Genomic DNA, 24336 nt, shown 5'->3' on the forward strand with positions numbered 1-24336 from the left:
GCTGGTAACTTTTTCTGATTCAGGTCACTGGTCGACCAGAGCAAGGGAATGGTCGACCAGCAATTCCAGTAGCTAATTACTTCTCACAGACCAGGTGACTAGTCAACTAGTACAAGGGAATGGTCGACTAGGGGTCTCATGCCCAGCGCCATCACAGCTAGAAAACAGCTAGTTTTGTTTGGGAATTGCTCCCAACGATCCAATAACGGCTAGTTGGGTGTTTTGGCTATAAATACAAGTCCATAGACTTGTTTAGCATGGTTTTGATTATTAATACAAGCACTTTAGTGAAAAACATATTTGAATCCAAAACCTAACACTTTGCATTTAGTTCATATTCACAAGTGCTCATCTCTCTTGTTCTTTAATTGTGTTTGATTCAATTCTTGAGAGAGAAGTGTGAGGTTTGTTTTGTATTATCAGCTCATTGTGAGGAGCATCATTTGTATTTCCATCATCTTGTAAAAAGGTTCTTTGTGAACTGTTGTTGGTGAAGGTTCTTTGTGAACCGAAGGCTCTTTGTGATCGGGTAGAGATTTGTTCCCGAGTTGTAAGGCTTACTCCGCCGGTAAAGGAGTACTTTAGTGGATTTTGGAATCCTTGGATTGGTCCCAAGGCATGGACGTAGGCTTGGTGTCAAACCACATTAAAACCCAGTGTTAGCTTTTCTCTCCCTGCTCTTTATTATTTGTCTTGTGCTTGATTTAAATTCTATATTGTGATATAATTGCTTGTCATCTTGCCAAGACCATTGTTTTGAAGAGAAAATATGAAACACGAGAAAAGAGCCATTCACCCCCCCTTCTGACTCTATATTGTATATCCACTGCGGGGCACACGTACATACTTCACGGGCTGGGACATTTAACAATATGCGTAAAGAAAAAGCCCCAAACCCTCATAGTTTCGTGATGGCATTTTTTAGGAGAATTAGGAAATGCTGCAAGAGGATATTATGAGGTATTTTAAGGAATTTCATAGAAGCGGGGTTGTGGGTAATAGAATGAAATCTACTTTTTTACTCTAATTTTTTTACAACCATCCATATCATAGTGATATGACAAATTTTACACTGGCTATCATCTACCTAACGCAACCCTCCTCCTTTACCTGGGCTTGGGACCGGCTATGTGTAAAAAAATTAGGACATTAAGTGCATCACAGACGGAGTTAATAGCACTGAATTTAATAGCCCTAAATTTGTCAAAAGAAATGGTTCATGATCGCATAAATTGGCGGAAAATGATTCATATAGCCGACCCCACCTAGTGGGACTTAAGGCTTGGTTTTGTTATTGCTGTTGTTGTTTTTTTTGACAATCATCCCAAAGGAGACATCAACAAGGTTGAGGGATTTCAGGCATGGTTGTAAAAAAAGATAATAGTCACAATATAATTGTTGTGGCCATTGCAAACATTATGTAATGAGTAATAGGCACCAAGTTCGTGAATTCATTTTTTGCATTAGCAACTTGTTAAAAACATATAGATTCACATGTTTTGATCCCAAAATCCTACATACTAATGTTAAATTTTAATCAATTTAAATAAAACATATACTACAAGGATTGCATGTCATCTTGGTTGCTTTGCTCTTTGCAAGAAGAAGCATGATTTGCTACTTTTCACTACTTTATTGATTATTAGTGCAATTTAAACTAAGAAATCATAAATGCAAAGAAATATAAAATGTAGAATGCCATTTTTTTTACTTTTTTAATAATTAATGGAATGATTACTATCTAAAGAAATATAATATAAGATATTCATATATTAAACAAGAATAAAAATGCATAGCAATAAAATGCATTTTGCCTCCAAATTATGCGCAAGAAAAACAAGCAAAAAAAATGAGGACTTAGAATATGAAAATATAATTTTAATGAGAAAAAAAAGTTACATTTATTTGAATGTTTGTTATTAAAAAATACATACTAAAGGTCGAAGAAAATCAACTCAAATTTTTTTTTTTATATAAAAAAATTACTAACTAAATTAAACCAATCCCATAGCGTAACTATCTATAACAGCCAATAACAGTCCGTAACAATTGTGAATCGAAGGACCTCCAAGATATCGCCAATATTCTAGGAATCTATCAATATGCAATGTTTGTTACCCACCAATTTCTAGAAATATGATTTCAAACCTATTAGCCTAGTTACTAGCCTATATAAGATTTTGTCTAAAGTTTAACCTACGAGGTTGAGAGAGGTTTTGAAATATATGGTGATCATGGTTGAGTCTGCTTCATTAGGCTCAGTTTTCCTTTTTTATAGATGACAAATCTTGCACACTATTTTGGTGGCCAACGAGGTGGTAGAGGATGTGAGGAGAAAGGGTAAGAGCTAGACTTTGAGAAGGCTTATGATAGGGTGAACTTAGGTTTTCTAGTGAGGTGATGTACAGTAAAGGCTTTGGGGCCACATGAAGGAAATGAAATAAAGGGTGCTTAAGTTTGACCAACATTTATGTTGTTGTCAATTGGCAGCCTAGTGATTTAAAGCTTCTTGAAGGCTTAGGCAAGGGGATGTGGTGTTTTTTATCCTTTGTTTACCATGGGGGCAAATGTTCTATACTCCTATTATGCTCTCACAAATTCACTTGCGCATAACTTGGGGTCGATTTGGGGATTACCTGTTGGCACGGAGGAGGTGATGTGTCTCATCTCCAATTCGTTGATGACACGATGTTTCTTGAAACAATTTTCCAAAATTTTGAAAGGCAATTATCTTGTTAAAAATCTTAAAAAATATTTTAGGATTAATAGTCAACTTGTCCAAGAGTGGGTTAGCGAGCATTAATGTGGTTTCCAAAAACATCTCTTTAATTGGAAAATTGGTGTGGAGGTTCCTCTTTGAAGTAAACGTCTTAGGGGAAAAGGTGATTAAAAGTAAGCACGGGATTCATCTCAAAGGTGCGGCTCTAGAGGTTGCAAGAGTCCAAATGATTGTGGAGGTCCCCTCATGCTAGCCCCTGGATGTTCGTGTCTCAGGTTGCTAGTCTTTTCTTCGCTCACACCCAATGGCAACAAGATTCATATTTGGGAAATGCTTGGTTGGGTGAGGGTTCATTGGAGTTGATGGTGCCTTGCTTGTTGAAACTTTTTTTCCTTCACAATGCACTCGTTGCCATTTTTTCTTCTAAGGGGGACTCTCCTTCATGGGATTTCCATCTATTTTTAGGAATCTCAACAAAAAAGAGGTTGACAAGCTTACTACTTTACTCAATAAGGAAGAGAAGAGGGTGTGGGAGGGCGATCCATGATATTTTTTTCTACCAAATCTTTCATTCTTCACATCCTCAAATCCCCCACATCCAATTTTTTTTCCTTGGAGCCACACCATATGGAAGGCTAAAGTTCCGTTCAAGATTCAGACCTTTATCTGGACCATGACTTTGAATGGGGTTAGCACATATGATTTATTCAAATTAGAGGACCTCACCTAACATGTGCATGATGTACCATGAGTCCAACGAAACGAGTATTCACCTTTTCTTACATTGCAAGGTTGCTACTGGAGAGCTCTCTTTTCTTGTTTTCATGAAGCTTGGATGTCACCTCAGGCTACTCATCAAATATTAGGGTTTTGCATGGGCAAGAAGGGAGAAGTGCTGCAGCATAGTGTGGTTTTCATATTTTATGGACCTTATGGGTTGAAAGGAATGCAAGAACCTTCAATAATCGCATAAACTCTTCAAATCTAGGATGGAGTAGTGTCCTTGGCCTCTCTCTGAGCCCATTCATTTGGGCTTTTTAGGGGTTTTCCGCTGCCTAATCTTGTTAGGGATCATTTCTTCTTTGGAGGACATCTTGTTCTCCCCTTATAGCACTTTTTGGTTCATTGTTAATATAATTCATTTGTCTAATAAAAAAATGCATATCAAGTTAATATTTGTAACACCAAGCATCCCATTGTTTCATATGCCCACCTTTCTCCTTGAGCTGATTCGTTTTTTTTTTTTTTTTTCTTTGGCCTTATTCTCTATCCCTATTAATAAATCCTTCAAGTTTCAACAATCTGGCTGGAGCCAAGCCATGGATTCTGAGAGTAGCAAACTGGTATTTGCAAACTCAGTGAACTTCCTCCTGGCAAACAAGCACTCGGTTGTAGGTGAGTTTAGACAAAAAGAAAAAATGCCAACTTAATGGTACCAATGAGAACTTTAAAGTCTTCTTTGTGGCATAAGGATATACTCCGACCTTTGGAGGGGATTCCTTCGAGACCTTTTTTTCTCCTGTGCCATATATGAATTCATCTCAGATTATCATCTCACTTGTTGTTCAGTTTGATTGGCGCTGTATCAACTGGATGTCATGAATGGTTTTATACATTTTGACATAAGAAGGATTTTTATATGGTGTATTGGCAGGGAAAGGCCATTTATGGTCTAAACCAATGTGCTTGGTTCAAGAAGTTTGGTAAGTTGGTTACATCCTTTAGCTGTCAGATTGTACTCAGATCATTCTGTTTTTATGTCTTTGTTCTCAGTATGTTATTATTTATCTTGGTAGTGTATATTGATGATACCATTGTTTCTAGAAATGACCATGTGGTATTGCTTACCTAAGTATCTTACCATGTTTTTTCCAGACCAAAAATCTTGGACATTTGTGATATTTTGTTGGAAATGAAGTTGTTCGTACTCAGTCTGGGATTTATTTGTCTCAGCGAAAGTATGTACTTAATCTTCTTGCAAAAGGAGTATGTTCCAGCTCAATCAATTAGACTCCCACAGATGCTACAGCAAAATATGATTTTGTTCAAGGGTAGGGTTTCCTGATCCCAGTAGAAACTGCAGCTGGTGGGCAAGCAAATCTGTTCAATTTTAAGTTCGTACCCCAGCCAGATAAAGCCCTTTCAATAGGAATTGTGAGTCAGTTCATGCATGCTCCCAAACAGACACATTGAAAAATTTGTGTGTCCAATCAAGAGATAATTGAAGGTTAACTCGAAAGGGGATAGCATTAAGAAATTCACAGGCTGCAACTCATGTTGATATAGTTGCCTGTTCAGGTGCAGATTGGACTGGAATTAAGCCAAAAGTAGGTCCATTAAGGGTAGTGTACTGTTTTTTTTAAAGCTGGATACACAGCTATACCAATGCTGGTTGTGAGCTACAGTGTATCCAATCTATTCTCTCTGAGATGGAGGTCCAAGGACCCTGTGACCAGAAGCTCTGACAACTAAGTTGCCATTTATATTGCAAATAATCCTGCCTTCCACAGGAAAACAAAACAAATTGAAGTGGACTACCATTTCATTCATGATTTGGTCAAGTCTAAGAAAGTCTTGACAACCTATATCAAGTCAGGAGAGCAAACTGGAGATTGTTCTTTCAAAATCATTAGGACAATCACAATTCTATGATGTTTGTATCAAGCAAAGAATCTTATATTATCTCCTGACAGGATTTACTTCGTGTTAGAATACCAGTTTCCCTAAAAGTTTAAGTTGTTAAGTTGTGGGCCAACAATGTATATCAAGCTTTAACACTCCCCAGCACGTGCAGCCTGACAGCACACAGAGAGATAAACACACGATAAATAACACCTATGATAGGGAACACAATAATTTTTTTAAACGCCACACAATAAATGCGGGCAACAAGACTAAAACCCAAGACCTCCTAGTAGGCAGCTCTGATACCATGTTAGAATACCACTTTACCTAAAAGCTTAAGTTGTTAGGCTGTGAGCCAACAATGTTATTGACTTTTTGAGTCTGATCCCTGTTTTGATGCTGACAAAGTACTTGTATCTCATTTGTGTGCCTAGTACTTGAACAGGTTCATAATTCAAAAAGCACATATGGAAGAGGAAAAATGGAAGCCATGAGGGACTCAAAGCACACTCATTTTGGCGTATTCCACAGAAGTTCAAAGACATGTATTTTATTTGTAAATGCATTTAGAGTTGTCTATAATAATGCATGTCTTGCATGATATGATGTTAAGCTCAATGACAACCTTAGACAGACCTTAGGGGACCAACATTTTCAAGAAAAATCTTTTCATAAAATGCTATACTCATAAGCAAAAGGATTGAAATGTTTTTAAGGTCAAACAGGGCTAAAATAGCATGTTTTAATTAAGCCTAGACAACCGGCCCCTGCATGCTTGGCAAGCCCAGTCGACTCGCCTTAATATTTTGGCCAGTTCTTTAAAAGCCCCAGCCGACCGGCCAGTTTACTCCTAAAACGCCCAGCCGACCGGCCTTATTATTTGGCAAATTTCTAAAGCCAAGCCAACCAACCTCTTTACACTATAGAAAGCCCAACCAACCGGCCTTCACATTTCGCTAAGCTTTTGACGCCCAGCCGACCGGCCATTTAGTACTATAGAAGCCCAATCGACCGGCCATTCAAGGCCCAGCCGACCAAACTTGGCCCAACATGCTATTTCTCGGTGATTTGAAATTCGCCTAAGGGCCAGCCGACTGGCGGTATCCCCAGTCGACCGGACCTCTCAGGTTGCCATATTTTTCAATGCAAAAACGTCATTAGTTTTGAAATAAACAAATTAATTAATGCCCAATAGGTCCCAAACGGTCATATTTTAGAGAAGTCTATAAATGCCCCTCTCATAACTCATTTCTTAAGCTTTCGATTATATAAATCCTCTCAATTATTTTGTGCTTTATTTTACTCTCTTTCACTCATTCTTTTGAAAAATCCTCTTTGAAAGAGAGCATTTATTTTGGGGCATTTATTTCTTCATCCATAGCATTTACTCTCATTTAATTCTTCATTTTGAAAATCATTTGAAGAGAGTAAAGCTTGAGTTTCTCCACATATTTTTTCTTGATAAATATTTTTGGAGAAATATCTTGTAGCTTGTGAATCCTTTTGCATCTTCGTTGCAAAATTCAAAAGCTCATCTTGTTGTTATTGCAAACATTTTTGTGAGCAAAAATCAAATTTCTCCTTGCATCGTTTATTGCTAAAATTTTGTGGGAGAAATCATTGATTGTATTTGAATCTTTGAGCACTTATTTTCATATACATTTTTACTCAAAGATCATCTTTCTCATTATTTGCAAAAAGGCTTTGAGAGCAAAACCCTAGGTTCTCCTACTTTTTATTGAAAAATATTTTTGGAAAAATATTTATTGGGTTCAAATCTTTGAAGTTCTTATCATATATATTTTTATTCAAAGATTGCAAAGTTTTATTGAGAAAATCACCTACTCTACTGAGCTTAACTTCATATCATTAGAAAGTGCATATAGACCTTTAATTTGTACACATAAGCTTCCTTGAGAAGCACTTACTTGTACGAAAATTTTTATATCCTTGTACCAGTTTGTCTCCGCCCGGTTAAGTGAGCTAAGGTGACTCCACCCTTTAAGGAGAACCGGTTTGGCTTCGCCCAGTAAGTGAGCTAGGGAGACTCCGCCCTGTAAGAAGAAACGGTTTGGCTTCACCCGGTAAGTAAGCTAGGGAGACTCCGCCCTGTAAGGAGAGTTGTAAATGGCGTTACTCCGCCCGTTAAGTGAGCAAGGTAGTGGAATCCTCAAGCAGGTTGGCTTGAGGCGGGGACGTAGGCAGGATTGGCCGAACCTCGATAAAAATATCATGTCTCTCTCTTTCTCATTACTATTTATCTTTTCTGCACGTGTATGTTTATATTTGATTTATTGTGAACGTTGTGCATGATTTAAACATTTCCATATATTGATATTTGTACCGGTGATTGTTTAGAGAGACCCTAGGTTGTGTAATACTGGCTGTAGTTTTAAATTGAACACAACTAAACTAGGAAGGATTTTTTAAAATACCCAATTCACCCTCCCCCCCCCCCCCTCTCGGGAATACACCATTCCTATCAATTGGTATCAGAGCCTCGTTGCAAAAATCTTAACCGCTTATGTTAAAGATCGCAATGGCTCAAACTGGTGTATCCCCATTCGGTGAGGGACAATCATGTATCAGGCCTCCAATATTTTGTGGTGTCGATTACACCACCTGGAAACAACGAATGAGCGTTTTTATAAAATCAATGGATTTGAGGGTCTGACAAGTGATTGATAAAGAAATTTGTATGCCAATGAATGAAAACGATACTAGTTTAATGCATGAAAATTCAAATGCCATGGATATGTTATATCGTGCTTTAAATCCTCATATTTTTCTTGAAATTATGGAATGTAAATGTGTGAGGGATATTTGGGAGGAGCTAGAAAAGAGATATGGTGGAACCAAAGAGAAGAGACCACCACTCCTGTAGAATCATGCTCAAACGATCTATATAAGTGGTGAATCATGGGCTAAGTACTTTAGTCGATGAGGCGGTATACGTATCTCAATCTCCTTTATTAAATGATTCATATGATGTTCATTGTGATAATTCTTATGATGAATCATGTGTTGAATTTTATGATGAAAGCATGCATTCGTTTGAAAAACTAGAAAAGACTTCATTTAAAATATAGGATTCTAGTTGAGATATCTAAGAAGAAGACATTTTTGAAAAATGAAAATAAAAGGGTAGCAAAACATTTAAAAGAACTAAAAGAATGTCATGTCATTCTAGAGAGGAAAAAGGTTGAAAAGATTTTAAAAATTACCTGCTTGGAGAGAGACTTGGAAGATAATCCTAGTATAGCATCCGAGGCCACAAGTGAAAGAATTATCATGATAAATCCTTAAGAGTTAAAAGAAATAATTCTTTCAAAAAGGATTCATCTTTTAAATCCCATGACCATTTTTATGTCTTATCAAGTAGAAATAAGAGATATAAGCAAAATTCCTCACATGCATATAATACTTGCTTATATTGCGAAATAAAAGAGCACACTAGATATACTTGTCCATTTAGAGGTGCTAAAGGAATAGATAAGAAAATGATATGGTTAATCAGGAAGGCAAACCCCTCAGGACCAAAGGAAGAATGGATTCCAATAGGAGTTACATGATTGTTTAAATTCTTCCTTAGATCTTAGGTTTAGTTATAGGGGGTAGCGATGACTAAAAAGGCTTGGGAAGTGGTTCATGCTTAAAATGTCAAGACTTAGTATATGCATTCACTATACACTATTTTGTATACTAAGAACATCAAAAGATCAAGCTAATACGAAAATTCAAGTAATATATCCAATTTAAATTTAATACATTTATATTATAATGATTGGGTAAAATATGAAAATATTAAATATAGCATGCTAACCTTTTAACCAAAAGGAATGAGTCAATCTTTCACTTTATTCTTCCGAAACGTTCAAAGTAAAGGTTGAAGGCTTAACTAGTGAAAATATTTAGAACCTTATATTTCTGAGATGGAAAACCATAAATCATTATCCTGCATAATATCTCAGAAGCATGCTTAAGTAAAATCCACTTCCAAATGGACAAAGGCAATTTTACTTGATAAATGATTCTTAATGCTTAACCCTTGCTTAAATATGAACATCTTAAGTTAAGCATATTTTGTCCATTGCACAAGCCTAAGCTTGGGGGAATCTATCTCATACTGTATATCATTTAACCCTAAGCTCATAAATGCCTATTCAAAATTTAGTCATCACTTAAATCATAAGCACATATTATCATCCTTAATACAAGTGCTTATTTAAAAGACATCCTTTATAATCAAATTACAAGGCATCCACTAAGGGATTCGAGTTCTTCATCTAGTTAAATCAATATGTTCCCTTTGAGCTTAAAATATAAAAATCCTCTAATTTTAATTCATGCATAAGTCTTCTCCTCCATAGGAAATCTTTACCAAACCATCGATCATATCAGGTAAAGTATTATCCTTTCACTGGTTCATATCCTTGCTCTAAATTGTGATCATATCTAAAGGATACATTCCAATAGTGATAAATCAAAAATCACCAAAGAACATTGCTAAAAAATATTCATATACTCCAAATTGCTCTTTGCCCAATCTGTTTGGACTTATCGCTTGCATGAAAATATTTTGAATACTGTCCACTCGTGCTCACTTCTAAATACTCTTCTGAACTTAATAGTGATTTAACTTTTAAGAATATCAATTCAAACTCCCGTCATAAGCTCTCAAATTAACATCAAATCAGTTAGAGCTTCATCTTCTTAGAATAAGTTGAATGGCTAAGATGATTGCACTAGGTTTCAATCTATATGAAAGCGCAAATGTCTAAGAAACCTATGCACGAGCAGTTAAGATTGAAAGCCATTTAAACTTGAGCCTCTTACGTATTGAGATTCATAAGAAAAGAGGCATAATAGGCTTAGTTCTCTGAAGGATGTGACTTTTTGGTCCTCTAAGCCTAAGTATTAAAAGTCAAGTTTAAATCATTGAAAAATTTAGGGCACTTGGCTAAGAATTTGAAGAAAGAGTAGATGAAAAAGGCATAAAGTTATGATGATGATAGTGCATAACAGAGGGGGAGCATTTTTCTTTCATAGGTATATTAATTAAATGAATGCTCTCATGATCTTACTTTGTTTATACTTATATGCCTTTATGAGTACAGCGCTGCAGCTTCCAACCCATAATGTATTAAATGGTTAAATTTCATTTGACGGATGGTTAACTGTGTTTATCGTGCTGAATTCTAAATGTCCATTCTTACTTAATGCTAACATTATATAATGAATGGATTATATTTTGGGATGATATGTTTTGAGTTGTACTGAATTGATTGACTATACTCGTATGCTTGAACTGGGATGCCAACTACATGGCTGATGTAGTATTGTGTATTACATGCTAGTAGTGGATCTAGGTGTTGCATGCTGAATAAACTGAATGCCACTTGCATGGTTGATGCAGTGATTTGTGAATTGCATAGAAACTGCTAGGCTATCTGGTGCATTTTCATTGATTTACAGGTTTGGGAAATGTTCTATTTACAGACAGCATGCTGCAAAAATTTTGTTGGATTTTTCCCAAAATAATCAAAATCCATAAATCAAGTGCTAAAATGATTATGATTTGATATATGCATGTGTGAACTGCATAATTATTGCATGATTATTTGAGTATAGCCCTAATGGCTATCATATGCTGAATGAAATGCAATATGTCATACTTGTGTGCAACATGCCTATATTTGTTGCATGTTTAATATCATTTGTAGGATGAATATATGATGAATGCGTGTTAAATGAACATCATCCTTGAACTAAAATTACAAGCATGCGTGCATGCAAATATATAGAGGAGCATAAGCCCCATCCTTAGAAAAAGCATAAATTTAAAAAACTCATATGCATCATGTTTCGCTTTTTGAATATTGAGGCTCTTCTGAAAACCTGAAACATCATATCATGCTCTTAAAACTCTATAAACAAATATGGATTGTTCTCGGGTTATGAGCACTATAGCATGCCTTAATATATTTTCTGATGCATTTGTGGTCAGGGAGACTGTAGTGGTTGCACATTTGAAATGAATTAATCAATGTCCAGTATAGTTGTCATAATATTTTTAAAATGATTACTTATACTGCTCGGTATGCTTAATGAATTTAATCTTTGATTAGTATAAGCAATTCGTGTCATCTAAGCTAGCATTCAAATCTAAAGGGGGAGATTTTATAAAATCCTATTTCTTATGCTCACCCTACTTTTAGCTTTAGACCTATTGTTACTGTGGCATGCATGTTCAAAGCATAATGATTTTTGTTGCTCACAGTAGTTCTTGTAGCCATATGATCTAGGATTCTATTGTCTAATCATTTTGGATCTATATGGTTAACTTTTCTAGTTATATTTTGGAATGAACTTAAATGCTTAACCCGAAAATTTTCAGCTTGCTTGAACTTCCATGTTAAAGTTTCTTTTTCAGCAAACATAGTCCCCAGTATTTATCGATAATCATAAGGGGATATATATATATTGATGGCAAGAAATATTTTAAACTGAAATTCTTCTCTCTTGCCTCAAGCTCAAAAGATTCATGACATGTAGTTCTTTTTATGAAAATTCAAATGCTTGTTAAGCTGAAAATTTTAAAGGCTTTATTGTTTATAAAATTTTCTTTTAAAGGGCATTGCATGACTGGTCCATCGATCATATATATATGAAATGGATGCGAACTAGTTAGACCGATCTTATGCTCAAACCTACACTTGCTATCATATGTTGTATGCTTTGAACTCAAATCTTTTATGGGTCTTATGAAATGTTTAAATTGCAATGGTTTGTGGATATCTCTGGTCTAACCATGTTTACCATGTTCATCATATAGTATTAATCTCATATGGCCGATTATACTGTTTGTGTGTTTAATTGCCATACTTTTCAAACGGTCCTAAACTTTTATATGCCCAAGTTTTATATCAAATAGGGGGAGTTCTCGTTTTAAGTTAAGAAATTTGTTTAATGATTGAATTTTTTATATTTAACTTAACCCTCTTGCTGATGCCAAAAGGGGGAGAGTTTTCTGAGCAAAACGAAAAATATTTGGAAAGTTTTTTTTATACTATACTCCCTACTTATTTGTAATAAGGTAAATATTTTTTAAGGGGTTAAATATATGAGCTGGAAGCATCATGTATCTGTGGCTTAATGCCAAAACTAAATGCATGCTTAATTTGAAATGTCTTCTTTCTTGATATGCCTGAGCTAAAATGTCTATGTTTTAACATTATGCATATTGTAAAGGGAGGCCTTTTCAAGCTGCACCCATTTTGCTCCCATGTGTTTGTCATCATTAAAAACGGGGAGATTATTGACTTTTTGAGTCTGATCCCTGTTTTGATGCTAACAAAGCACTTGTATCTCATGTGTGTGTCTAGTACTTGAACAGGTTCATAATTTAGAAAGCACACATGGAAAAGGAAAAATGGAAGCCATGAGGGACTTAAAGCACTCATTCTGGCATATTCTATAGAGTTCAAAGAGCAAAGAAGAGAAGACATGTATTTTATTTGTAATTGCATTTAGAGTTGTCTGTAATAATGCATGTCTTGCATGATATGATGTCAAGCTCAATGACAACCTTAGACAGACCTTGGGGGAACAACATTTTCAAGAAAAATCTTTTCATAAAATGCTATACTCATAAGCAAAAGGGTTGAAATGTTTTTAAGGTCAAACAGGACTAAAATGGCATGTTTTAACTAAGCCCAACCGACCGACCCATGCATGCTAGACAAGCCCAGTCGACCGGCCTTAATATTTTGGCCAGTTCTTTAAAAGCTCTGGCCAATCGGCCAGTTTACTCCTGAAACGCCTAGCCGACCGGCCTCACATTTGGCCAAGCTTTTGACGCCCAGCCAACCGGCCATTTAGCACTATAGAAGCCCAGCCGACCAACCATTCAAGGCCCAACCGACCAAACTTTGGCCCAGCATGCTATTTCTTGGTGATTTGAAAATCGCCTTAGGACCAACCGACCGACGGTGTCCCCAATCAATCGGACCTCTCAGGTTGCCCAATTTTTCAATGCAAAAACGTCATTAATTTTGAAATAAACAAATTAATTAATGCCCAATTGGTCCCAAACGGTCATATTTTGAAGAAGTCTATAAATACCCCTCTCATAACTCATTTCTTAAGCTTTCGATTATATTGAAAATCCTCTCAATTATTTTGTGCTTTATTTTACTCTCTTTCACTCATTCTTTTGAAAAATCCTCTTTGAAAATTATTTCTTCATCCATGGCATTTACTCTAATTTAATTCTTCATTTTGAAAATCATTTGTAGAGAGTAAAGCTTGAGTTTCTCCACATATATTTCTTGATAAATATTTTTGGAGAAATCTCTTGTAGCTTGTGAATTTTTTTTTGCATCTTCATTGCAAGATTCAAAAGTTCATCTTGTTGTTATTGCAAACATTTTTGTAAGCAAAAATCAAATTTGTCTTTGCATCGTTTATTGATAAAAATTTGTGGGAGAAATCATTGATTGTATTTGAATATTTGAGCACTTATTTTCATATACTTTTTTACTCAAAGATCATCTTTCTCATTATTTGCAAAAAGGCTTTAAGAGCAAAACCCTAAGTTCTCCTACTTTTTATTGAAAAATATTTTTGGAAAAATATTTATTGGGTTCAAATCTTTGAAGTTCTTATCATATATATTTTTATTCAAAGATTGCAAAAGTTTTATTGAGAAAATCACCTACTTTATTGAGCTTAACTTCATATCATTAGAGAGTGCATATAGAGCTTTAATTTGTACACATCAGCTTACTTGAGAAGCACTTACTTGTAGGAAAATTTTTATATCCTTGTACCGGTTTGGTTCCGTCCGGTTAAGTGAGCTAGGGAGACTCCGCCCTATAAGGAGAACTGGTTTGTCTTCGCTCGGTAAGTAAGCTAGGGAGACTTCCGGCCTGTAAGGAGAAACAGTTTGACTTCAACCGGTAAGTAAGTTAGGGAGACTCTGCCCTGTAAGGAGATTTGTAAACGGTGTTGCTCCGCCCGTCAAGTGAGCAAGGTAGTGGAATCCTCAAGCAGGTTGGCTTGAGGCGGGGATGTAGGCAGGGTTGGCCGAATCTCGATAAAAATATCCTGTCTCTCTCTTTTTCATTACTATTTATCTTTCCTACATGTGTATGTTTATATTTGATTTATTATGAACGTTGTGAATGATTTAAACATTTCCATATATTGATATTTGTACTGGTGATTGTTTAGAGAGACTCTAGGTTATGTAATATTGGCTGCGGTTTAAAATTGAACACACCTAACCTAGGAAGAATTTTTTTTAAATACCCAATTCACTCCCCCCCCCCCCCCCCCCCTCTTGGGAATACACCATTCCTATCAAATGTATATCAAGCTTAAACACTTGTCAAAAATGTAAAGAATATCCTTCAAAGATAAGGTGAAGTATGCCGCCATTTGATATCAGTAAGAACTCACCAGAATAATGTACTGCCCTTGTTGCTCTGGCTAGGGGGAATCCAAGTGCTACAAGTTCCCCAAGCAATTCCTTGTTTACTTCAGGGGCATCCATTCTAATTCAAGGAAATGAGACTAGTAAAATAAGGAATCTCAAATCTTAAAGTTCAATTAAATGTCCACTGATTAACCCAATTCAACAAATTATCAAATCATTAGAGAGACAATAACCAATGGATGATCCACATTCATGTCCCTTTCTAAAATTTCAGGAAAAAAAAAAAAATTGGGCATGCCTTGTAGAGTTATGTAAATTAGAGAATTGGCCTACTAAAAGTATGTTTATGCCCTCCACACTAACACAACAAAGTTAATAAAAAATATGGGTCTCTTAAATAAATTGGCATGAAACAATAATAACCATCTCTATTATTTTTTATTCTTATTTTTTATTTTTTTGCTCACGCCAGTTATAGAGGAGTATTAGGCAGTCCATTTTCATCCCCTCTTTCTGGTACAGACATGCTAGAACAGCAAACAATGATTACATGCCAAATTTACATACAAAAGCCTAAATTGGAATCATAAAAACTTGGAGAATAACTATATATTTTTTGCAAAATTACACGAAACAATTATTTATAAGAGCCAATTGTAAGGGTGTGTGAAAAAAATGAATTGCTTATGTTAAGAAAAAAAATAAAAAATTTATTTTTTCCATATCTTTATGAGTTTCTTCTATTTGTGTTTGTCTCTTCCCCCTACTAAACACAATTTCCACCAAACCTAGCAATTATATAATGTAGATATTTGTCTTAAAATTTGGTGACAAAACTGATAAGCTAAAACACAAATTACCCAAAATGACTGTCACGAGTTCAGACAAAGACAAATTCATTTTTGGGGATCTTTGGTTCATGGCATCTTTCAACACTCCCAAGAATGTGATGTCCATGGCATCCCATTCCTGTATTTCTCTGGGGACCAAAATCTAATGTCATGTAATTTCACATTCCCTAGGAATGAAGGTTCCCATTCATGTGCTCTGCCTTGGTGGGTAAATGGGACCGGAATATAATGTTCCAATAATCTCACATTCCTCAAGAACGAAGAATTCCCACAAGCGTGAGAAACCCATTCCTATGCTCTGCCATGGGTAAGTTAGGAATCTCATTGCCACAAGCATCCTAATTTTTTGGGCTAAATTGCCTCAATATTTTGGCTAGTTGACTTTAGCGCTCTCTAAGTATATTACTGTTGCATGTTATTATTACATTTATAATAATAAATTATTATGACAATAAAATATAAACTAATAAAAAATGAAACTAATATAATTATTATGCATAATAATTTAAAATGTTGGTTGACACTTTGAGACAACACTGCCCCATTATTCACGTTAACTGGATTACTAAGTGTTGGAATATTGCCTCAAGGATTGAACAACTGGAACTGAAATCCAAGGCTACAAAAGTTAAATTAGAAGAAGAGAAGATGAGTTAGTTAGTGTGGTTATAGTTAGATAGTTAGCTTGTTAGTTAGCTTCTTGTTCTTGATTCTAGTATTGTATAAATACAGTCATGTACTCTGTATTTGTGAATATAGAAAATTCTTCAGTTCATGTAAAATTTAACATGGTATCAGAGCAATACTTTCCTTCCGCATTTTTTCAGTTTCAAGAAAACCATAGGAGCTCTGTTTTTCTTTTCTTTAACAATCTTTCCATAGCCTTTGCATTAGCCATATTTGCAACTCCAAATTCTGCTCAGTACGAAAATTCACAAAGGTCTGAAGCTGAACAGAGAAGCTGATGGTTTAGCATTTTTATTTTTTTTTCTGCAAAATGAAAGACACTTCTCGGCATTGTTCTTGTATCGAATTGCAAGCCCCAAGTGAATATTGAATTGGCATTATCTCTGGTCTTTACAAGGAAAGATTTTTGTTCTGCAAATTTTATTTTTTTTTCACATTTCTTGGAGAAATTCCAGAAATGACTTCTGCTGAAATTCTACCAGCTCTCATACTTCTCATCGCATGATCAACCCTTCAGATGATTCATCCAATCCATATTACTTGCATCCAAGTGATAATCCTGGTGCATTACTCGTTTCTGAGATCTTTAATGGTGATAATTATATCGCATGGAGTCGATCAATCACCATTGCTCTAACAGTCAAAAATAAGGCAGCATTCGTTGATGGTTCGATTCTTGCTCCTCCTATAAATCAGTGTTCTCTCCATACTGCATGGCTGCGTGCAAATAATCTAGTTCTCTCATGGTTAATGAATTCCATTTCCAAGGAAATAAGGAATCGTCTTCTCTATGTTACATTTGTTGTTGATCTTTGGAACGAGCTGAAAACAAGATACTTACGAAGCGATGGTCTGAGAGTCTTCCACCTTGAAAAATCGCTAAGTTCCATTACTCAGGGCTCTTTATCAATTACTGAGTATTTTAATTCCTTCAAATCATTATGGGACGAGTATGTTAACTACCGACCATTCCCTACGTGTAGCTGTGGCAAAATGGCAACTTGTACCTGCAACCTGTTTGATTTTTTGCTGGTTAGACAGCAATCTGATTATGTGTTAAAGTTTTTGATTGGCCTGAATGATTCCTACGCTCCAATTCGAAGCCAATTGCTTATGATTTCACCATTACCAAGTATGGCCAAAGTATTTTCTTTACTACTTCAAGAGGAAAGTCAGAGACAACTAAATAATGTTGTCAGCAATGAAACTCATGCTTTGATAGCCAAACAAAACATTCAACCATCTGTTCTTTCAAAATTTTCAAAAGATAAACATAAGAGATTTTCTCTATACTGTACACACTGTGGATACAATGGGCATACAATAGAAAAATGTTTTCATCTTCATGGTTATCCTCCTGGCTGGACTGGACCAAAAGGAAAAAGGAAACCACCTACTACTGCACATGCTGCCATGACAACTTCTGAGCTCTCTATTCAACAGAGTAATGAGGATCAAAAGTTTTCTTTTACTTCTGAGGAATTCAATAAATTTCTAGCACTTGCAAACTCTACTTCATCTCCAATATCTACCCAAACATCTTACCCAGCGGTCAACATTGCTACTTCTCAATTTTCTAGTAACCCTTCAAATCTTTGCTATTCTGTTTCTTCATCCCTACAGAATGTATACTCATGGATTCTGGATACAGGTGCAACAGACCAAATGATATGTTCACCATTATTATATTCTTCTCCACCTACACCTATCAACACTTCCATAAATTTTCCAAATGGAAACTTTGTTCCAGCTTCATACATTGGCAGTATTTGTATTTCAAACATCTTTACATGATGTGTTATGTGTTCCCAGTTTTTCATTCAATCTGCTATCTGTTTCTAAATTGACAAAGCAATCTAACATTTGTGTTTCTTTCTTTAACTCCTACTTCCTTCTACAAGACCAATTAACAAAGAAGATGATTGGGATTGCATTTGAGAAACATGGACTGTACCACCTATCTCAAGTTCCTTCAAAGGCTGCTACTCACAACCAAGCCAAGTTTCATTCTTCATCTTTGGCTTCAACCATTACCCAAAACCAATTAGATACATGGCATTACAGACTTGGCCATGTTTCTAACTCAAAGTTACCTTATCTTAAACAGCTGGAGTCATCCATATCTTTCAATACCACACATGTTTGTGATGTATGTCATTTAGCAAAACAAAGAAAACTCTCATTTCCTGCATCTCAGTCCAGTTCAAATAACAAGTTTGATTTGATCCATTGTGATATATGGGGACCATTCAATGTTGTTTCCTATTCTGGTTTCAAACATTTTCTTACTATAGTTGATGATTATACACATTGTACTTGGGTGTACATGCTCAAGATGAAATCTGAAGTTCCTTCTATCCTTAAAAATTTTTGCACAATGGTAGTAACTTAGTTCAGTGTTCCTGTTAAAATAGTGAGATCAGATAATGGTCCTGAATTTCTTTTGACTCAATTCTATAATGACCATGGCATTATACATCAAAGAAGTTGTGTGGAAACTCCACAACAAAATGGAGTTGTGGAAAGAAAACACCAACATTTATTAAACACTGCCAAGGCCTTACTGTTTCAAGCAAATATGCCTTTAACTTTCTGGAGTGAGTGTGTATTAACTGCAGAACAGAATTTCAACTCCTCTTCTTAACAACAAAACACCATTTTAAATGCTTTTTGATAAACCTCCTAATCTTTCCCACCTCAAAGTATTTGGTTGTCTTTGTTTTGCATCAACAGTCACAACTCATAGACATAAATTTGATCCAAGATCTACCAAATGTTTATTCTTGGGATATCCTTCTGACATAAAAGGTTACAAATTAATGGACCTTAATACCAATAAAGTTTTCATCTCGAGAAATGTACTTTTTTCTGAAAATATTTTTCCTTTTAAGGCTTTTCCATCTAATCCTGAATCACATACCTTCTTATTCCCTCCAACAGCTTCTACATTAGATTTCTATTTTTGTTCTTCTGATATTTTTTCTAATCAAACTCTTCCATCATCTCCACATTTAACCATCAATCATCAAACATCTTTGAACAATGATCCCATCCCAAATATTGTTTCATCACAACTCAGAAAATCTTCAAGAATTACACGAAAGCCAAGCTACTTGCAGGATTTTTATTGTGGTACTACTTCCCAGGTTCCACTTGCAACCCCCTCATTTGCTATTGCTGATTGTTTTCCTAATGAAGGTATTTTATATCCCATATCTGATATCTTTCTGAAAAGCGATTGTCTCCTTCTCATAAAGCTTTTCAAGTCTCCATTTCAGCATCCACAGAACCCAAAACTTACAAATTGGCTGCTCAAATACCTGAATGACAAGCTGCAATGCAAAATGAATTAAATGCCTTAGAATTAAATAAGACTTGGGAACTTGTTACTCTTCCTAAAAATAAACAGACCATTGGTTGTAAGTGGGTATTTCAAATTAAGTATAAGGTAGATGGAACCATTGAGAGGTACAAAGCTAGATTAGTAGCTAAAGGCTACACTCAACAAGAAGGGTTAGATTTCTTTGACACTTTTTCTCCTGTAACAAAAATAACTTCTATTCGGTTATTACTTGCTATAGCTGCTATTAAAAATTGGCATCTTCACCAATTGGATATTAACAATGCATTCTTACATGGTGACTTACATGAAGAAGTTTATATGGACTTGCCTCCTAGTTTGGTTGTCAAAGGAGAAAATAAAGTTTGTAAACTTTTAAAGAGTTTATATGGTTTGAAACAAGCATCTAGGCAATGGTTTGCTAAATTGTCCACAACATTGCTTGCTTATGGCTTTACTCAAGGTACCTCTGATTGTTCTTTGTTTATCAAGAAGTCTAAATCATCTTTCATAACTTTACTAGTCTATGTAAATGATATTCTTTTGGCTAGTGACAGCTTAATTGAAATACAGTTGCTTAAATCTTTTCTCCATGACAAGTTTACAATTAAGGACTTAGGGGAACTCAAATACTTTCTCGGTCTGGAGATAGCTAGAACTAGAACTAGTATATCAGTTTGTCAAAGGAAATTTATTCTCGACATACGTGAACAAGCAGGAGTTCTTGGTGCCAAACCAGTAGCTTTTCCCATGGATTCAAATTTAAAACTCACCGCTTCAAATGTTGATTCGTATGAGGATCCTTCATCCTATAGAAGATTGGTTGGGCAATTGTTATATTTAACTTTAACTCGACCTGATCTTGCATTTTCAGTCCAGGTTCTCAGTCAGTTTTTAGCCAAACCAGCAGTTAGTCATTTCAAAGCTGCCATTCGAGTTCTCAAGTATTTAAAGGCAACTCCTGGTCAAGGGTTATTCTTCCCAGCTAATTCAGAACTGTAGCTAAAGGCTCTCTCTGACAGTGCTTGGGCAGGATGTATTGACACTCGAAGGAGTGTCACTGGTTTTGCTGTTTTCTTGGGTGATTCCCTAATTTCTTGGAAGAGTAAAAAGCAAGCTACTAACAGCAGATCCTCGGCTGAAGCAGAATACAGGGCCCTTGCTTCAACAGCTTGTGAAATTCAATGGCTTCTATATGCACTACATGATTTGCATATTATTCATTAGCAACCAGCTTTGGGTTATACCGATAGTAAATCAGCCTTGTCCATTGCTACTAATCCAGTCCAACATGAGAGAACCAAACACATAGAGATCGACTACCATCTCATTCGAGAAAAACTCTAACAAAATATCAAAAAGCTGTTCCATGTTCCTTCACGATTGTAGTTAGCAGACATTTTTACAAAACCCCTCAGCTCACTTCCTTTTCATCATAATCTTCGCAAGATGAACATTCACAATATACATGCTCATCTTGAGGGGGGGTGTTGGAATATTGCCTCAAGGATTGAACAACTGAACTGAAATCCAAGGCTACACAAGTTAAATTAGAAGAAGAGAAGATGAGTTGGCTAGTGTGGCTATAGTTAGATAAGTTAGTTAGCTTGTTAGCTAGCTTCTTGTTCTTGATTCTTGTATTGTATAAATACAGTCATGTACTCTATATTTGTGAAATTTAACACTAAGCACTGAATTTTTTTTATTTATGATGGCCGAAATTTTTAGGACAATATTTATTTTGGTAATTTTAGTGGTTAAAATTTAATTCTTCTTTGTATATTGTCCATACACAAGTCAAGGGCATGATAGTGATCTTATTAAAATACTTGCCAGGATTCTCATGTTGAAGGGAACACATTCACTATCTGGAGTGTCATTCGAGAAACCAAAGGCCACCTCTGTAAGAAGTAGATTTATATATATATATACATAAAAGCAAATCTAGAACAACGAGGACATGACAGCGGAGATAAATATAAACATAATGAAACTGAAAAAGCTAAAATAGCCTTCAAAACTGAGACATCAGACATTCAACAGCGACCGGCAAATAATCAGCAGAGACAAAGATATCCAGACATACCCACTTAAATTCAAAGAGACAAACATATAAATGTGAGTAGCCAGATGCATATATAACATCATAAATCAAAGCTACAAGAGAATCCTACAAAAACACATACGAAAATGTTCAGAATTGAAATAGTGACAAGAAAACTTTACGTTTTTTGATCTGGGAGGATTGCGATAACGAATAAGGAATGTGGTTGGGAGGGGTTTGCTTAATTGGACAACTTTCAACTGAGAAATGAGCTGTGCGCGCTCTTGCACGCGTTCTACAGACTTGAGAGAAACTCGAAAGCTTGACCATTTTGGACATCGGAGCTTTGCCGTTAGAGATTCTCGATTTGATTCTTTGCGGACTAGAAAAGGAAACTCGAAGCACTGCCCCCTGATTTTGAATCGCTAGTCGCTACCAACATATTGTTAATCTTTAATAATGAATTTATTTTAAAACTACCAGCATTAATTTTAAATTGAAAAATAAAGGTGAAAAATATAATACTCAAATTTTTAATAATAGATTCTCAAATATAACTATTCTTTTTTCATTATTTCATATCAATTATATATGGTTCAAATATAGTTTAAATTGAAAAATATACCATCTTAAACATAGTTCATATCACTCCAAATATGTTTTGAAAAATATAATGCTCAAATATAATTTAAATTGAAAAATATATGTTAAATATTACTATTCTACTTTTGAGTGTTATTTATTTAGAACTTAAAATTTTATTATGTCCAATTCATTATATAATGCTCATAATACTACCAAAATCTTGTAGTTTAACACTTATTTTTATTTATGTGCTTATAAAAGATCACTTTATTGTTTTACTCCTCATTGCTTCAATTTTCTTTATTTCTTTATTTTAGTTGATTACGCATTCTTTTTCATACTTGTAGGCAGTTATTTTTTACCCAATAAAATAAAAAATCAAGTTGAATATAAGAAAATTTAGTCAAAACACAAATAAAAAGAAGGCAACATAGGAATCGGCCACTTTTGGGCAGTCGACTAATCCCTTTTCATCTCCTATCAATTGGTGTCACTCGCAAGCAATTGACTGACTCCTGTAGGTGGTCGACTGGTCAAGAGAAAATTTGAGTTGTTTGCTCGTGTTTGGCTAAGAGATTTGAGGATGCCATGTTTCCTAAAGTTGTCATATGTCATGACTATGGCAATTGGTAGTTGGTAGTCTGAATTTGAATTTTCTTTTTCCTCCATTCCATTGAAAGTCTATAAATAAATCCCTTAGGAGAGAGATCAAGGCGCATCCAAGTGGGGGTAAGGAGAGGAAAAACAAGAGTTTTGTGCACTTCTTTGGATAGAATAGAGGGATTTTGTTGGAAGATTCAAGAGAGAGAGACCAACTTTTCTCATTAATTCTCATTTGTTTATTGGGGGTGTACTGTAACACCCCGACCCCCTAAATGGGTCCGGAGTGCTACTAATCCATTCATTTACCTAATAATCCACATTTTAATATCATTTATGCAGCGGAAAACATAACTATAATCTTTCAACAAATATAATACCAGAGTTTTCTACATCCATTTACATTTTAACATACATCATACATCCACCTGTATTTACATAAATACATATCTGCAAAGCATAACCTACACTTCCAGTATTCACAAACACCAGTATGTTTCACAACCATCCATTTCTCATAAGACTTAAAATACAAAACATAAAACATAAAATATTTACACCCCAAAATATTATCAAAATTATACTTTTTTTCTCAAAAGTGCTATAACAGTTTAAGCTCTCTAAGCTCGATCTCATGGAGGTCCTAAAAAAGATAAGTTTGTATTCGGGTAAGACACATCTTAGTAAGGGAAGAAACAATATATTAAAACAGTGTGTGGCCAACATGAGGTTTGTATATACAACATATTATTTATCATTTGCAAATCATTAATATAATTTCTGAAATCATTCTCTGAACTTAATTAATCACATGCAAAAGATTTAACCCACGAGATTACCTAAGGATATGGGTGATTACCCGCCCATACAAGTAGCACCCCTCTGCTCTGATACATTAGGCAACCCAAAGGTCATCGCTAAAGCATACCAGGACACTCACCTTACTCAGTAAGCCCTTAAGTGATAAATTAATCTCGTATTCACACAGTTCGTACCAAAAGTTTACCGGCGAAGGCTCCCAAGAATAGGGAAATCTACCCACCCATGCAAGTAGTTTCCCTCTATCCTAACACGTTATACAGTCTACTGCTACACCTGATACAACCAGGGCACTCACCTTTCTTAGCAAGCCCTCAAACGAAGAGTACGACCCGCCCAAACGTAACATGTTCTACTAGTATAAATACTAATAATACCATAATACATTATTCTATCTGCCATTATTCAGTAATTCACATCTGTTCATTTTCATTTCATTTCATAACATTCTCGGCACCTTTTCGGCCGTTGTTGGTTAGTCTCGGCATCTTTTCAATCGTGGTTGATTGGCATCTTTTCAGCCGTAGTTGTTCGGCATCTTTTTAGCCGTGGTTGTTTCCATGATTGCATTAACACTCACATGCAGCATATTTTATATATCATTTTCATACTCAGTTCATTTTCTAT

General features: G+C 35.4%; 1 protein-coding gene across 4 annotated transcripts in view; it reads right to left on the minus strand.

Moving 5' to 3' along the window:
- Window positions 1-22165, minus strand: part of LOC131155227 (uncharacterized) — a 65209-nt gene extending 43044 nt beyond the window's left edge. For 3 of the 4 annotated variants that reach the window (XM_058108218.1, XM_058108216.1, XM_058108215.1), the window contains exon 1: window positions 21888-22165. In XM_058108218.1, the coding sequence (XP_057964201.1) occupies window positions 21888-22044 (157 nt within the window). In that variant the 5' untranslated portion in view covers window positions 22045-22165. Of the gene's footprint in view, window positions 1-14806; window positions 14902-21887 lie in introns of all 4 variants that reach the window. The other variant, XM_058108217.1, reaches the window with a different exon arrangement.
- Between the last annotated feature and the right edge of the window lie 2171 nt (window positions 22166-24336).

Source organism: Malania oleifera, chromosome 5 (assembly GCF_029873635.1).
Source record: "Malania oleifera isolate guangnan ecotype guangnan chromosome 5, ASM2987363v1, whole genome shotgun sequence".
Classification (NCBI taxonomy): Eukaryota; Viridiplantae; Streptophyta; class Magnoliopsida; order Santalales; family Ximeniaceae; genus Malania; species Malania oleifera.